We start from the raw sequence: 18,100 nt of genomic DNA on the forward strand, positions 1-18,100 counted from the left end.
TAAAGTTACACATCCAGAGCCTTGCAGTAGTAAGTGTATTTTAAAACGTTAAATGAGGTGTTTTTACAAGCAATCACATTTGCTGTGTAGTATCTGAAAGTACCAAGATTTGATTGTTCATAATGCTATTTCTTTGTGATCTTTCATAATATTCAGGTGAACTGGATGATCATTTGATGCCAGTTGGTAAAGAAACGGTTAAATATGAGGAAGAGCTTGATTTACATGATGAAGAAGAAACCAGTGTTCCAGGAAGGCCAGGCTCTACAAAACGGAGACAGTGCTATCCTAAAGCTGTTAGTATCACTCACTTCGGTCAAATTGCCAACTGTTAATCAGCTCAGATAAGAATCTTACACATATCTTGCTTTTATAATGGAAATACTTTACAGTTTTAACTGCATGGAAATTTGCAGTGTTACCTGAACGAGCTTATGGACCGCATGTTTTGGAAGCATGCCTGAAGTTCAAAGAATTTACGCTTTCTGTAAAACTCACTTACTGTATTTGCCTAGTATAGAAATAACTGGGTGGAAAAAATGTCCGGCATTAAAAATCTGTGAAATCTTTTAAGTTATCTGGTAAATATACAATGGCAAAGAAAGAGTTACTGGCTTTCTAGACAAAAATTGAAGATTGAAGGAGATGCACAGGGGGTCAAAGTTGTGGGTCTTGTTTTGGTGACTTTACTGGTCAAACACAGAATTTCAGAATTTCATGGAGAACCGATAGCCTTTGGTCGCCTATAGGAATGTCAGTGTGTACATTCACAGTAGTAGGCTACAAAACTGTGTTGTATGTTCACATGCAGCCTCCAGTTATGGTGATAGCCCTTAAGTAATTCCATTGTTGGCATCCTCTGTGTGCTCCAGTTTTATTAGTAGTTTAAATAATTGCTTATTAGGAGAGCTTAGGAAAGGATAACATGGCATCAGAGAGAATATTACAGAGGGAATGACAGATGATAAAACCTCTTGCTTGCAAGACTTCACAGTTTGAATCTTTGCACAGTGTTTCTTGGTGCTTCTTGTTACAAGTGCCTTTCTCAGTCCTCCTGTCTTACTAGTGATTGTTGGAATAGGGGTGACTAGTAAAATGCATAATCATGGTATCTCTTATTCAAAGGAGCTGATTTGTCAAGTGATGCTTCGTTCTTTCTCGTTTATTTTTCAATACAGAATCCAAGAATACTTTCCCTTGCTTTTGTCCCAACTTTTCACATCTGGAAAAGAAGCTTTGGCAAATGTTTAAGGTCTACAAGATCCTCTTGGGCTTAATATAGTTATTAAACTTATAAGTAATTTTCCATTAAGCCAAGGCCATAGTTTCACAGCAGTATAACTTTAAAATACAGGACTACATGTATTGAAATTTAGTTTTTGGATTAATGGGAGGATCCTTTCTGGGATGTACGAAGTAACAAACTCCTACCAAACGTAAGGCATGGTTTCTTAAGGTCCATGAGCAGCAGAGTTAAAAGTACTTGTGGCTGTTGTGAGTATTCACATCTGCAACCTAGAATTGTTAATAGAAAACTTCTATGGTGTAGTGCCTGGGCAAAGGGGCAATGTATCAGAACTTTTTTGTGTGTTTGTCCCAAGTGTAAAAAAAAAAAAATCATTTTGATACTTTTAAACAGTTCTGCTGAGGAAAAGAATCCATAAATTCAGCCAAACTTGTATGAAAATTGAATTACTGGGATGTAGGGTTTTTCTGTATGCACTTTTTTTCTACTCTTAAGGTCTAAAGAATGTTGATCATAAAGTTTGCTCCAGAGTTACTGGCTAAATATGGAAATTGACATCAAAACTTCAGCTGTGTTTATGGTGAAGTGCTGCCTGTGTTCTACAGTTAGACTTGTATTTCTAACACAGGGTGGATGTAGAGGAAGTTTAGGGATGAAATAGAAGTTGCCTCTTGGCAAATAGGGATATCTGGGAGCATCATGCTCCTTTGATGCAAGAGTTTGGACAGATCTCATGGCTGCCAGCCCAGGCTGCTGGCCAATCTTTTTGCTTAAGAAAGATAACATTTCTTAAATCCGGATTAATTGGTTTTATTCCTCATTTTTAGCAATACCTTTCCAAATAAACATGTAAATTCTTGTTCAAAGGATAGCATTTGGGTGAATTTTGCAGATTTTTATTGATTGGTGGGTTGGAGGTTTTTTTATTTATTCATTTTTATTTTTAGATTCCAGAATGTTTGAGGGATAGTTATCCCAAACCTGATCAGCCCTGTTACCTGTATGTAATAGGAATGGTGTTAACGACTCCTCTACCTGATGAGCTCAACTTCAGGAGGCGAAAGCTATATCCTCCTGAGGATACAACAAGATGTTTTGGCATATTGACAGCCAAACCTATACCTCAGGTAATGAATCTAGCTCCTTTCCTTATACTACATGCCTTACAACCTGTCATTTTCTACTTACTCTCCACCCCCAGACTGAAGAGCTGGAAGTTTCCATAAGAACTGCTTGATACAAAGTAATCGCCGTAGAATAAGCAGTAATAGCCAACCAGTCTAGTCACCACTTCATTTTCTGTCTTTAGTGATGGAACAGTCCAAAATTTTGGTTTACAGTTTTGTTTTTTATTATTTTGCAGTGGCAAATTCAAAATCTTCCTCCTTTTTTTGTATGAGGTGTGATAGGAGTGGTGTATCACCTGCAAAGGAGGCTGCAGTGCTACCTTATCTATATGAAAGCTATAGTAACAAGTCCTCTCAGCATTCCTAGTCAGCAGCAGCAGCAGAAGTAGTCCAAGTTAATTGAAACGGGCACCTCTTGCTTCAGAAAATTTTAATGGAAAAGTGTTTACTGTGAATGAGACTCAGCTGAGGAAGACTTTTTCAAAATATATTTTCTGTTGTTCTCAGAAAATGACATTTCAGGAATATTGCTGGTTTTCTTCCACATTTCTTCCTTCATAATGGAGAAGACTTGCATTTTTACTTGGTCTTATAGAAGAGCTGTAAAACACAAGAAGTGTTATATATAAAAAAATCAGTCATTCTTTAAGCCTTCAAAATCTCATTGATAATTGAAGGTCATCAAAGGTCCAAATTCTGATCCAGCTTGATTTGGAAAGTGCTACCTCAGCATCTAAACTAAACAACCACTATTCTGTAAAGGAATCCTACTCTGCATTTTTTCTCTTGATTGCTTTTGTGGGTTTTTTGTCTTTTTTCTTAATTAGATTCCTCATTTTCCTGTGTATACTCGCTCTGGAGAGGTTACGATATCTATTGAGCTTAAGAAATCTGGTTTTACTCTGTCTCTGCAAATGCTCGAGCTGATAACACGACTCCATCAGTATATTTTTTCTCATATTCTTCGTCTTGAGAAACCTGCACTAGAGTTCAAACCCACAGAAGCTGATTCAGCCTATTGTGTTCTACCTCTTAATGTTGGTAAGAAGAGAGCTCTTGTTGGTTTATGTTAAATTTCAGGTGTTAGCTGTAGAAATAATACTATATGTGGTAGTATGAAAATTTGTCAGTTATATTTTTATTATTTCTTCACAGTTCCATTTGTTTTAACTTGGTGTTTTAAGTTGATTTATAGTAGGTTTCAGTTGACTCTGTAAAGGACTGAAATCACATATATATGTCCCCTTGGAAATTCTTTTAAAAATAATCAAACGTTATATAGAATAAGAAAAAAACTTGTAATTTACAACTTCTCAGAAAAGTTCAGTCTGGAAAACTCTCCTCTGAATAAGAGTTATGCATTTTCCCTTTTAAGTTGATGACTCCAGCACTTTGGACATTGACTTTAAGTTTATGGAAGACATTGAGAAATCTGAAGCGCGTACAGGCATTCCCAGTACACAGTATACAAAAGAAATGCCTTTTATTTTCAAGTTAGAAGATTACCAGGATGCAGTTATCATTCCACGGTGAGTACTGTACACATACTTCAGGTATGTGCCTATGGTATTTATACAAACACTTGCAATACAGGATGTTAGTGTCTGCAAGAGAATTGCTTGTAAGCAATCATAGAATGGTTTGGGTTGGAAAGGAACTTGAGGTCATCTAGTTCCAACGACCTGTCCAACCTGGCTTTGAACACTGCCATTCACAACTTGGGCAGCCTATTCCTGTGCCTCACCACCCTCACAGTAGAGATTTTTTTCCTTACATCTAACATGAATCTCCTCTGTTTAAGTTTGAACCCATCACCCCTTGTCCTATCACTACAGTCCCTGATGAAGAATATGCTACTAATCTGAAGGTATCTGGTGATGTCTCAAATAATTTAAAGGTATTAATCAATAGTTAATCTTATATAACAGGATTTAAGTGTTTAGACCTTCCAGTAGACCTTATTAGGAATAGTAGAGTTCACCACCAAACTTAGGTAGTGTTCTGATAAAATGTTGTGACTTCATCTGGAACTGGCCTACTGAAACAAGTTTTAATTTGAAAGATTGAGTGGGACTCCTGTTCTCTGGATACTGCTTACTCACATCAAAGGCTTGCTAAAGGAAGGTCCACTGTTGGTAGATGGAAAAATTAACAAGTGAAAAAGACCAGTTAGAAAAACCTTTCTATTGAGTGGCATTCAGAGGAGAAATCTACATCATTTTAGGTACTGGATATGCAAATGTTCTCCAGAATTGGTAGGTTTTATGGAGACTTAATTATTCCCTATGCGTCATCTGTGTTAGATTTTATTTTTTCTTTTCTTTTTTTTAAATGTCTTCCTACCACTGCTGATGAATATTGTGGTAAAAGTGGTTGGGTGAAAAAAAGGTGATAGACCATCACAGTATATAAGAATTACTTAATGTGATCAGAGTTAGCGCTGTGGAAGTTGCTCATAGGTGGTGTGAATTAGCACAATTGCTGGACTTCGGTGAAGCTATGGTATTTCCCCTGTCTGAAGACCTGTCTGCAGTACCTAAACCAGTATTATTCTTCTGGAGGAGGTGGCCGAGTACATCGGAAAAGAGTACATCTCTTTTATGACAATTATTAGTTGCCATCTGGTAATGCTCAGACCTGGGAGAAACCAAAAAATTTTTGACCATGTTTCATAAATTAATCTCAGAATTTCAAGTACCTCTACTTTCAGTCACTGTAAAAATGGTAGAAATACGTGCTTGTCAGTAGTGTGTTAATTTTATTTAGGGATCTTTGTTTAGATATTTGAATAGAAGCTTAAAATAATAGATGCAGCAGATCAAGGACAACATAAGCTAATACACAGATCTAAATATTAAACGTTGATTTGATTTCTTTTTTTCCTTTGCATGTTTAGCACCATAGCATCCAATGAGCATCAGTAGCCACACTAAAGGTGTTGCTGCATTCTGGTTTATTTTTCTAACATTCTGGCTGTATTACATGAACTACATTGACTTTGGAAGGCTTGTGAATTTACCTTACTACATATTTGGGGTTTGGTATTTTAACTTTATTTAGAGGATGACTTGGTTAAAATATCAGTTTAGATGTGAGGTAGTACAATCTTCGTACGCAGTTGACCTCCATTTCTACTGACAGTAGTGCATAGAAGACTAGACATTAGCAAGCCAAATTATCAAGTTTAATTGTTAGGTGTTTGGAATTAAGAAATTATCATTAGCAGCATTACTCTGAGATTGTTGTCCAAAGCTTGTTTTTTGTCTTAGATATTGAAGACAAATTCTGCATTTAGTTTAAATGTTTCTGTAGGGGAAATTTCATAGATTATAGATTGACTTTCACACACTTCTCATTTAGTGTTTGAGTTGTGTAAACAAACAGTTTCTACAGCCCGAAAACCTACCAGCCAAAACTCTCAAGTGAGCTATTTAATGGTTTACACCTGACCACTTTAGAACATGAAGAACTTTACCCTAACACTATATTAACATATGCATTTTTTTTTTTTTTCCCCCAGGTATCGAAATTTTGATCAGCCTCATAGATTCTATGTAGCTGATGTATACACTGACCTTACTCCACTCAGTAAATTCCCTTCCCCTGAATATGAAACCTTTGCTGAATATTATAAAACAAAGTATAATCTTGACCTTACCAATCTCAACCAGCCACTGCTGGATGTGGACCACACGTCTTCAAGGTAACAAGTTATTTGTGTCTGATGCTTGTAATTTGACAATAAAATGCCTTGGTTTTTTTTAATTATAAGATAAAGTTGGGGGGTTGTGTTTTCCAAAATAATGACTGATTTTATTTTTTTTTTTCTTAAGGGGTACTTAATAGGCTATAACAACTGTAACTTGATTCCATTTTTCTTCCAGAGGCAACTGTGCTGTCACTTCACAATGCACTAAAGTTGAATGCTAAGAATAAGTCATCACTTTAGAAAGTTTAGGCTAGTAAGTTCTATTCATTAATTATGTACTTATATTAAAGTCTTCTTATGTTGTTGTTAGACTTAATCTTTTGACTCCTCGCCATTTGAATCAGAAGGGGAAGGCACTTCCACTAAGCAGTGCTGAGAAAAGGAAAGCAAAGTGGGAAAGCTTGCAGAATAAGCAGGTAAAATAGAAGTATCTAATTCAAGTTGCCTCTCTCTCTCTTAACAGTGATCTGACAATTACTTTGACAGGTAAAATTCTTTTCTTCCATCCTCCTCTCCCCAGATACTGGTTCCAGAGCTCTGTGCTATACATCCTATTCCAGCATCGCTGTGGAGAAAAGCAGTTTGCCTCCCCAGCATACTTTATCGCCTGCACTGCCTTTTGACAGCAGAGGAACTAAGAGCTCAAACAGCCACTGATGCTGGTGTGGGGGTTAAATCACTTCCTGCAGATTTCAGGCATGTATTTTTTCAGGATGTGTTTTTCAATATGGTATCTGATTTCACTGGACAATAAGGTGAAAACTGAATTATTACTGTATGAATTTAAAACTGATACTCTTTGTTTAACTCATGTCAGTTTTCAGTGAAACATAGCTTAAAAGGGCTTGATTGTGAATGGTGAAGTTAGATGCTGCAGTTACTGTTCTTTTCAGAAGAATGTGGCTTTTTTTAAACGTGTGTGCATGGAGAATCTTCTTGTCTTGTGGCAGTATCTTTTTGTTAACAGAATCGGCATGTATCTTTTCAGATATCCTAACTTGGACTTTGGATGGAAAAAGTCTATTGACAGCAAATCCTTCATCTCTATTCCTAACTCCTCTTCAGTAGAGAATGAAAATTACTGTAAGCACAGCACAATTGTAGTCCCTGAAAATGCTGCACATCAAGGTGCTAATAGAACCTCTTCTGCAGAAAACCATGACCAAATGTCTGTGAGTTACAGAACACTGCTCAATGAGTCACCCAGTAAACTCCAAATTGATGTCTCGGCAGAACTTGCAGCAATTAATGGTGTTTCTTATAATAAAAATCTTGCCAATGGCAATTGTGATTTAGTTAACAGAGACTTTTGCCAAGGAAATCAGCTGAATTACTGCAGGCAGGAAATACCTGTACAACCAACTACCTCATATCCTGTTCAGAATTTATACAACAGTGAGAACCAGCCCAAGCCCAGCAATGAATGTACTCTACTGAGTAATAAATACCTTGATGGAAATGCTAACAGATCTACCTCAGATGGATGCCCCAAAATGGCAGTGACCACCAGTACTTCAAAAGCTATTAATCTTTCAAAAGACATAGCAGATTCTGAAATGAACCCTTCCAATGGGTACTCCTCAAAAACTCTTGGTCCTAATCCTGGTCTCATTCTTCAAGCTTTGACTCTTTCAAATGCTAGTGATGGATTTAATCTGGAGCGGCTAGAAATGCTTGGTGATTCATTTTTAAAGCATGCCATCACTACATACTTGTTTTGCACTTACCCTGATGCTCATGAGGGACGGCTGTCATATATGAGAAGCAAAAAAGTAAGTAGTAACAATCCAGTGATGATATGTAAAAGGCACATTGTAACCAGCCATATGCATAAGAATTTTGCTAGAAGATTGAATGGCAACAGGTTGATTTAATTCCACACCTTTACCAATTATACATTAGGTATCATGCATATAAGAGTAAAAATACTGGACTACAGGATTAATGTTGCCATAACTGTGGTTGATGGAAACTGTTTTCTTCAGTTTATTACCAGCCTAAGAAAGGACAGGACTGAATAAAAGTTTTGGGTTAGCAAGGATGATTGGTGGACTGAACACTAGAGCTGTATTGAGTTTCTTTAACAGAAGTGATTGAACGAAGGATTGAGTTAGCAGCACAGGGTCTTAGGTTGTAGCTTTATTTGACCTTTCCTTTGTTTCCTCAATAAGTTACTTTCCTTGAAAACTTTTACCATGATCTTACAGGAATGCTAAAACTAAATCAACAACAACAAAAAAAATCTTACAGAAGTGCTGCATCAAACCTTTTGAAAGTATTTTAAAGTAAATGTAAACAGTAAAGAGCAGTCTTCAGTTGTGCTGCTGCTGTTTTTAAATTCTGGAATAATCAATCATCTGAAAGTGTTCTGGGTTGTTTTTTTTTTTCCCCACATAATGTGATAACTTGAATTAAATGCTGAGGATTTGATTGTCTCTCTCTGATAATTGTTTAATTTTCAGTGATGTATTTTGAGTAGTTTAATCTTGGAAAATAAGGAGGGCTAAATAAATTGCACAGTTCAAGTAAAGGAAGTGAATATTCAAGTTCAGATTTCAAGACTTTAAAAACAAACGTGGACAGTGTGATTAGAATGAGAAATGAAGCTCAGAAGTTGATAGTTAAAAAGTAAAAGGAAGTACGTTTGCATGTGAGTGCTTTTCCCTTCCCCCCTTTAAAATATTTAGAAGAATTTTAGAGGCTATCAAAATAACATCTGCGTTATGACTTAGTGAGATTTGTTATATGGAACTGTTTTAACACTTTCTACTGCCAAGGTTTAGGTCAATCTACCCATAATAACAATCATTTTTCATTCCAAATCTAGCCTGAATGTTGGTCATTAATAATGGTAATTAATGACACTCATACAGGTTATATTTACTATTATTTTAAAAGAAGCAGTAATTTTGTTTTGAAAATACAATTTAATCTATCAGATTTCTTTAATTGAATTTGTCACATCTAATGTGCTTAGCCTTAAAAAAATAAAACTAAAGCAATCTATCTTAAGAAAGCTGAAATATCTTTTGAGATCTATATAAAATGCATAATGGTACAAGATCTGGCTTGATGTGTAAAATTGTTTTGCTCCTTTTACATTTTAACCTATTTTTATGTAAGAGTATGTCCAGAAGTTTATGAGAATGTTTTTCTTGAAGGTCAGCAACTGTAACTTGTATCGTCTTGGAAAAAAGAAAGGACTGCCTAGTCGTATGGTGGTATCGATTTTTGACCCCCCGGTCAATTGGCTTCCTCCTGGTTACATAGTAAACCAGGATAAGAGCAACACTGATAAGTGGGAGAAGGATGAAGTGGTAAGACTTAATTTAATTATGCTGAGGAATAACTATTCACGTGTCTGTCTTTTCTCACCCCTACCGCCTTCCAGCCCCCAGATATTTTGCTAAAAAAGTAAATCTGTATCTTTGTTTCCTTTGTAAAACTTCACCTTAAGTTATGGAAAATTAGAGGAAAACTGATCCCGAATAGAACCCAGAGCAAGGAAAGTTACTGAGCATCATCCAGTAATGAGTGTATATATTAATGGAAAAGCAGAGAAGAAAAAATGTTTTGTTTATAGTTAGCATGTTGTCGGGAGTTTTTCTGAAACAAATGAGTTCACCTTCATAGGATATATGAAAAGGAGTTGGTTTTCATAGTGCCGAGAATGAAGACTGGAACTGGCTTGAGAAAATGTTCGATATTGGTTGCTCTTAGCTACACCATGGGTATGGCTGAGAGCTACTTCACATCCAAAATGCAATGCTGGGTTAGCCATCCTCACTGTCTAAAGCTTCAGAATGAAAAATCTTAACGAGGAAGAGCTCCAATTATTTTCTGGCTAAACTCATTGCATGTTGAGAGTAGAAGTGCATGTGCAAGAATTACCATTGATCACAGCAGTCAGTAATGTACTCTAAGTGTTTTGAGAATGGTTTGGAGGTTGGGGAAGGAGGTGGAAGTATTTTTTTTTTTTTTTTTTTTTTTTTTCCTTTTCCCAGAATCTGAAGACCACACTCGATTGTAGAACCACCAGAGGGCACATGAGAGGACTGTTAGTTAGATGTACTGTACAAATAAATGTTTATTTCAGAATGAACCAATCTGATTATTGTGGTTCTGTGTGTGCCAAGATTTCGTTTCAAAGAGACTTACTCTGTACCTTTCTAAAGTAAGATGTACATTTGGGACAGGAGTTAATCATTGTTTTTTAAAAGCTTTCAGTTCTCCGTAACTTTTTAGTGCCCTGTTTCTCTTTGCTAGTCACTGTTGATTTGTAAATAAAATACACAATTTCAGACCAAAATACAGACTGTGATGCAACTAAGTAGTGCTTGTGCCAAGTAGATATTTTGCTTTCTTGAATGTAACTTTCATTCTCCGTCCATAGACTGATGGACTATAACTGGGGCTGGAAAAATTGTATTATTAAAACAAATTATTACAAAAACATCCTAGTCAGATGTTGGTATTTTTTATGTTACCAGGCTTTATTAAGGGGAAAGATCTTCCTTTGTTCATTTGATCAAATACCTGATTTCGGAAAAGCATGGAAGAAGCACTTAGGTGTATTTAGCTCATGAGTGGCCATAACTTACTCAAAATCAATCAGGTATTCTTTAAGAAAAGGTTCATTCTTCTGAGGTTCATTGTTGATTTATTTTTTTAAATGCTGTCTATGATGAAAATAATGAGCTATCAGACTTGCTTCCTGGCTCCTTTACCTACGGTTCATTCTCCTCACTTAGATCTTTATTATTTTTTTTTTATACATGAAGCAATGTGCGAACAATGTTAAGGTAGTTCATGTAGCTGTTCTGCTAATTAAAATGGATTTAATTTTAAGAAAATTGTGAATGAAATTGTAGTAAAAAATAAATTTATCACTTGTTAAATCTTTGCGAAAATAGACAACAAAATCTGTTTTGAACCATCTAGCTAGACATGTCTCAAGTGTATTTTTTTTCAGTGACAGATATGACATGGGGTATGTAACAAAAAAAATCTGCACTAGCTCCAATTGGGACTGGTTAAATTATTCTTATTTTGAGCATTATAGTGCTACTAGTAGCCAAAACAACTATGTCAAATCAAATTTTGCTATCTCTTTCTGATCAGTTAAAGTTACAGAAATCCCAGCTGTGCATATGAGATAGGTAATTACAGCAGCAGAAATTCTTCTGGCAAAAAGTCTAAACTGAATTTCTGTACTCACTTTTTTTTCCCTGTCTCATCACTAAATCTGACTAAGCCTGCTCTGTCCTGATGAAGAATGCTGTGATCTGTTTGATCCTTAGCTGATTTCAAGTGTTGCCTCATGCACCTTATAGCTGCCACCTGTCCACACATCTAGAGAGTTGTGCGTTTGGCCCAAAGGGAGAAGTCCCCCATGGTAGCATCTGGTTCACAGATACACAAGTTAAGCGTCCGAGACCTATAATATGACATACGTAGACTGAGGGCAGATATGAGCTGTTTCACTTGATTCAAAATGGTGTTGGCTTTCAGGACCCAATCCAGAAAAGCACTTTGAATCTGATCTTGCTTCTATCAAATTCAGTGGCAGAATTCCCGCTGACATCAGTGATGCTGGTTTGAGTCTGTGAATAGTCCTTTTGATGTTAGGAACACTACTTGTGCATTTAGCTAATATGTTTGAGTGCTCTCCTGGATTGGGGCCATGGTGAATTGTACTGCATTGCATAGCTTAGGCGTATCTGTGTTCAATTTATAATTTACATCAGTCTATACCAATTTGCTCAATATGACCAGGGAAAAGACATGAGACATCATTAGTTTTGCTGGTTGTGGGTATATATGTAAGTATTAGAAAATTGGTGACAACTTTAACTTTTAATTAGTTAATGCTGTAAGTATAGCCTGAAAAGACCCAAAACTTTAAGCCAGTGTTTACTTGTTTAAAAGATTAATGCTACTTGCCTTTGCATTGAGTTATTATCCTACTTCATGATTTCATTAATATGTTAATATTCAGTTTAAAAACAAACAACAAAAATCTGTATTACAGAAATGTTCCATTTTGTTCTGCTTTTACATTTTTAGACCTGCCGTATTGAAATCCTGGTGATATTAAATGTACGGAAAACTGGAGAGATTTCATATTTGTTAAAATTGAGAATTACTAACTTGCACTGTGGTCCTTGCAGAACAAAAGAATTGTCGTATATCTAATATCTAATAAGCAGCCAGATCACTTACTGAATCTCCACCCCATGCAGTGAAGACAGTCACCCACATAAGCATTAGATTCTTGCCAGCTAACTGGTATTAGACTTCCAGTTTTGATCTGTAATACAAAATTGTGTACACTGATTTATTAAACTTACTTACTACTAGTTTGCCAAGTAGGTTGAATTAATTAGCAGCTAACTGTGTTTGAGATCGTAGAGAAAGGTAGTTTGCTGGTTTGGGTGATTATTATTGAAGAACTAGGGTAAAGAAGTTATTACAGTTGTCTCATAGAATGCATTTTCCAATTATATGTCCAAAAACTGAGATTATCTTGATTTTTACTGTAGCAAATCATGCAGGTCCCGTAGTATTTGCTATAGAGGGATGCATAAAAAATCTTCAGAATTACGTTGATTCAACATTTGTAATAGCCTTACTTAGCAGATAAAGAGAAGAATGCACCCAAAAAATGTACCTTGTACTTCTCCAGATTTGTTAATACAGAATTCCTTTGTTTACTTGGTGTGCAAGTGTATAATGTCTAGTGGATTTAGCTAATTGTGTGTGCACCATATTCTAGTATAAGCACGAGTTCCTATGAAATGCTGCATGTCGTATGTAGAACATATGCCATTATAGGTTAGTAATAAAGGGTTTATATTCTAAGGCAATAATTCTAGTCTTAGAATGCTAGTGTAAATTGAGGTTGTATTGTGCATCTGATTAGACAGTGTAATTAGGAATGTGTCAAAAATCAGTCTTATTATTAGCAGACACTACTCAAATCCCATGCTGAAATTTCAGAATTTTATTCTGGAATAAAAGTTTCTCATTTCCCTCTTCAGTACTATATTTTTTGTGTTCTTTCATAGACAAAGGAGAACTTGTTGGCTAATGGCAAGCTTGATAATTATGAAAATGATGAAGAGGATCAAAATCTAATGTGGAGGTTACCCAAGGAAGAAACAGACTTTGAAGATGATTTTCTGGAGTATGATCAAGAGCATATCAAATTCATTGATAATATGTTAATGGGATCAGGGGCTTTTGTGAAGAAAATTTCTCTCTCTCATTTTTCAACCACTGATTCAAACTATGAATGGAAAGCGCCCAAGAAATCATCCCTGGGTAATGTTCAGTTTTCGTCAGATTTTGATGATTTTGACTATAGCTCGTGGGATGCTATGTGCTATCTGGATCCTAGCAAGGCTGTTGAAGAGGATGATTTTGTAGTGGGCTTCTGGAATCCATCAGAAGAAAACTGTGGTGTTGATGCAGGAAAACAGTCTATCTCATATGACTTGCATACAGAGCAGTGTATTGCTGACAAAAGCATTGCAGACTGTGTGGAAGCCCTGTTGGGCTGCTATCTGACCAGCTGTGGTGAAAGAGCTGCTCAGCTTTTCCTGTGTTCACTGGGGCTGAAGGTGCTCCCTGTAATTAAAAAGACTGATTGGGAAAGCACTTTGTGTGCTACCAGAGAGAACTGTAACAATGAGCAGAAAAATCTTTCATCAAACTCTGTTTCTGCTTCTGTAGCTAATTCAGAGCCTTCTCTGTATAAAGACCTGGAGTATGGTTGTTTGAAGATTCCACCAAGGTGTATGTTTGATCACCCAGATGCTGAAAAAACCCTAAATCACCTTATTTCCGGTTTTGAAAACTTCGAGAAGAAAATAAACTACAGTTTTAAGAACAAGGCTTATCTTCTTCAGGCATTTACTCATGCCTCGTACCATTATAATACCATTACTGGTAAGTTGTCTTAAACTAGTTTTTTTTTTTCCCCATATTGTAAATATAGGAGAAGCAATATATAATGTGTTCCCATACATAGTTGTTTTTAGACAACATGTTTCTTTAAAAAGACAATAGTTTCTGAATATTAACTCTTTGAAAATACTGTCTTGCTCCTTATTTCAGGAGGGCGATACATGTTGAAGCTGTATCTCAATGATTATTCATGTTTTGATTTGATACGGATAGAAGGCTTACTGAAATCTTAACCAAGTTTTGGGAAAGAGCAACATTTTTCATCTTGGCTGTATCACTAGTTGTATATGACTGACATTAGATCCTCATTTAGCTTAAATAAGTTCTTGTACTACTCTGGAAAATTGCAGTCTACTTCTAGAAGTAGCGATCATGTTTTGCAAATATATTTAGTAAATTTGTCCCATAATTTAATCTCAGGAATATTACCCTTCAACCATACTCCTGAAGATTAAAACTAGACTATACAACTTTAATTAGCTGAATAGTCTATAGGACTGTACTACATGGAGACTTCCCTTTGAAGTTGTGAATTAGAAGGCATAATTTAAGTGTAGGCATTGTATTGAGTATATATTTATAGTCCAAGTTTGAAGCAATTGACTAAATCAGGCTAAATATTAATTTCAAGTTAACTGCTTAATGGTTCTGTACAGGCTCTCATGGAGGATTTTACAGCAGCACAAATTTTTATTTCTGTGATCTTCTTGTATTACTTTTGCTTATACTAATAAACATAGTATTTGTTCATTCTAAAACTTTGAATATTTTCCTGTGATAATATACAATTGAAAACAAACTATGGTAAATTCCAACCGTGGTAGAAGTGAATGGCAAATTCCTGTGCAGTTGGCAGTCTGAATTTTTCCCCAAAGTGAATTGGTTCTTTATACCAAGGAGTGAGAAAGCTCTGCTTTAGTTAAAGAAGTCATTTTGATGTGTTAGTACGTTGGAAAACAGTTCAGACCATACACTGGAATGCTCCTTTAGCTTTTTATTCTAGGTAATACTACCCATCTATGTATTTACTTTTCACAAGTATTTCACAAAACATATAAAAGGTAGATAATCCCTTTACACGCATATACATATATATATATACACACTAACAGAAACCTTGAGGCATAGTGTCTAGATGAAATTGCATTGTTGGGTCCAGAAATTTTGGTTCCGTTTCTGTTTGCCAAGTAAGGCAGCTATGAATTGCTATTGCTTGTAACTTTTTCTATTAAGGAGTAGCTGGTAATCGACATCTGTCGGTATCGTAAGTACAGCTGCTATAAAAACAACTTAGTACTAGCCATTTCACTCTCATGTTACTTTGGTAGTAGTCCTGTCTTCCTTCCTTTCCTACCTACCCATCCCTGTTTGCTTTCAAGACTCTTTTGCTTTTGTTTATTTTCTAAAAATAGACTTGCAGAGCTCTCCATTCCTGTCCCCTGTCAATTTTCCAAACAGCCAATGCTTGGCAATTTTAGTTTCCAGTTTGAAAGACCCATTCTTGATGGGAATCTTTGTTCAGAGCTTTTTGAGAAATCTAAGTGTGTGGTGAGTTAGATGAAAAATCCGAGATTAATGGATTATAAACACAAGTGGTTTGCTAGCCTGACAAATAACTATTTAGTTAAAAAGTGTATTATTAGATATAACTTCTGGTTTTTCTGTTTTTTTGTTGTTTGGTTTTTTTTTTTTTTAAAATACAATTCAATAACTAATCTCTCTGAACACAAAGATACCTGTTTTAAAGAAATGGGTTGCCTTCTCCGAGAATTGGCTAGTTTGTGGAATTTAAATGGCAGCATACCAAACCTCTTATCGAGAATGGCCTGGAAAGAATGTGTGTGTTAAAATTAATTGTGGTCTTGTGCATTCTTTTATTTCCAATGCTTTAAGATTGTTACCAGCGCTTAGAATTCCTGGGAGATGCAATTCTGGACTACCTCATAACCAAGCACCTTTATGAAGACCCACGGCAACATTCTCCAGGAGTTCTTACTGACCTGCGATCTGCTCTAGTCAATAATACCATTTTTGCATCATTAGCTGTAAAGTATGACTACCACAAGTACTTCAAAGCTGTCTCTCCTGAACTGTTTCATGTTATTGATGACTTTGTGCAGTTTCAAATGGAAAAGAATGAAATGCAAGGAATGGATTCTGAGGTTAGTGGAAGTAGAAGTGTGTTCAGTATCTGATTTGAAGCATGTTACTGAATTTCTTAAGTGATGAGCATTTTTGTAATGTTTTACTTTTATGCACACAGCAACCAAAGAAGCAGGCTCCCAGTAATCAAGCATGCAATATGCAAAGTAAAATACAATCTTTAGAAAGTGTAAAGTAAGAACATTCAGAAAATAATTAAATTGAAAACAGTGTACCTCTAGATTTTTGTGACACTTGATTTCAGTCACTGATTTGCTTTTGTGTTGTTGTTAGAACAATACGTAGGCAAGGGGGAGCAGGACCACTTATAGCCTGGAAGCTGCTACTATATCATACAGTTGTGATGAAGAGCTACTAAGTCACATAACAGTTTTTTAGTATAGAATATCCATGCAACATCATGAGTAATACTACCTTGGCACTATGTGGAGATTATTTCACTGACAGAGATTTCCACTGGTTTTCTTCTGATTATTTCTGCTGGAGCAGGTGTTATTGCACTTTACTCAAGTACGAGTGACATGCTCCTGAAGGCTTTATATCTTTTAGCCAGGGAAACATTGCATGCATCTTTCAAATAAGCCACTTGAAAAATAATTTAACTGAAGACCTGCAAGCACAGATCCTCTCTGTGCTATGCAGGAAGAAAGCTCTTGATAATGAACATTTATTTGCTGGAGAATGGACTAAAACTAATTAACCAGATAAGTTGATCAGAAAATGTATGAGAGCAGGGGTCTTGTGTGTCAAATTCTTATCAGGGTCCTGGAAGAGATGGAGTTTCTCATTATCCTTTCTTTAGAAGTGCTATCTAATACATAACCCTCATAGTTTGTCTTCTGAAAAACTGTGGCCGATCTCTTGGGACGTATTCTACCTGAGAATACTCCAGCACTAAGCAAACATGTTGTCTTTGTCTTTAGTAATTTCTTCCTTCTGATACACAACTTCAAAGCTTGGCAATCAAAATACTTTGGTTACATACGTGTTTATACAGCTCTTGCACTGTGTTGCAGAGTGAAATCTACATGAGTGAAAAGCTAAAAACTTATTTTAAGAGTTGAGAGTAATGATTCATTCAGATTTTTGCTAGTATGCAAAAAGTTGCAACCAAATTGTGTGATAGCTGTTTCAAATAAAATTCTTGTTTCGCTCTCCCTACGCCTGCTCCCTATCTTGGTCTGGCACTGAATTGCTGAAATTCTTATTTCATCAGAGTTAATGCAAGAGTCTTTGTTTCTGCAGCTAATGCCAGCTAGACTGGTTTCCATATGTGTCTCCACATCATCTGCTTTGCTTTTTTCAAATATCACTCCTGAAACATCTGTTGTCACTTGCTTTATAGCTCTTAGCTTCTTTCTCATTCTGTTATTTCAGTATAACTCAAAAGTGCTTCAGTTTGCGCTTAGTATGAAATACACTATTCAGAAGAGTTGAACTTGGTTTTTAACATCAAAATTCCTGTTTGGAGTGTTAACACATCAGGTCTGACTTCTTGTTTGATTTATTTTAGATAGAAATATGGGGTGGTAGTAGTTCATGAAGTATTTTGGTGACTCTTAAGAGGACTGAATTGGGTTTAAACCCCAAGGTAGAGGCCAAATAGAGTGAGAGGGTAGTTGCTGGGGAGAAAAGACAAACTTACTTCTCCTTAGGCAGAGGAGTGTTATGGTCAAAAACTTCAGTTTCAGGTCAATTTGTTTGGACTTAGGTGAATGTATACCATTTGTATTTGAGGTATTTCTTGTAAAGGATTAGATCATAGAATCATAGAATAGTTAAGGTTGGAAAGGACCTTAAGATCATCTAGTTCCAACCCCCCTGCCATGGACAGGGACACCTCAAACTAAACCATATTTCCCAAGGCTCTGTCCAACCTGGCCTTGA

General features: G+C 36.0%; 1 protein-coding gene across 1 annotated transcript in view; it reads left to right on the forward strand.

The window, feature by feature from the left end:
- Window positions 1-16,212, forward strand: part of LOC104411912 (endoribonuclease Dicer-like) — a gene marked incomplete at its 3' end in the record, with an annotated part of 41,644 nt that extends 25,432 nt beyond the window's left edge. Inside the window, 12 exon segments of the mRNA XM_010022459.1 lie at window positions 157-296; window positions 2,194-2,373; window positions 3,201-3,414; window positions 3,749-3,902; window positions 5,894-6,076; window positions 6,393-6,498; window positions 6,603-6,778; window positions 7,071-7,854; window positions 9,244-9,399; window positions 13,150-14,032; window positions 15,944-16,188; window positions 16,190-16,212. Coding sequence (XP_010020761.1) covers window positions 157-296; window positions 2,194-2,373; window positions 3,201-3,414; window positions 3,749-3,902; window positions 5,894-6,076; window positions 6,393-6,498; window positions 6,603-6,778; window positions 7,071-7,854; window positions 9,244-9,399; window positions 13,150-14,032; window positions 15,944-16,188; window positions 16,190-16,212 — 3,244 coding nt within the window.
- Between the last annotated feature and the right edge of the window lie 1,888 nt (window positions 16,213-18,100).

The sequence above is a fragment of the Nestor notabilis genome, unplaced genomic scaffold, assembly GCF_000696875.1.
Source record: "Nestor notabilis isolate BGI_N333 unplaced genomic scaffold, ASM69687v1 scaffold25239, whole genome shotgun sequence".
NCBI classification, from domain to species: domain Eukaryota; kingdom Metazoa; phylum Chordata; class Aves; order Psittaciformes; family Psittacidae; genus Nestor; species Nestor notabilis.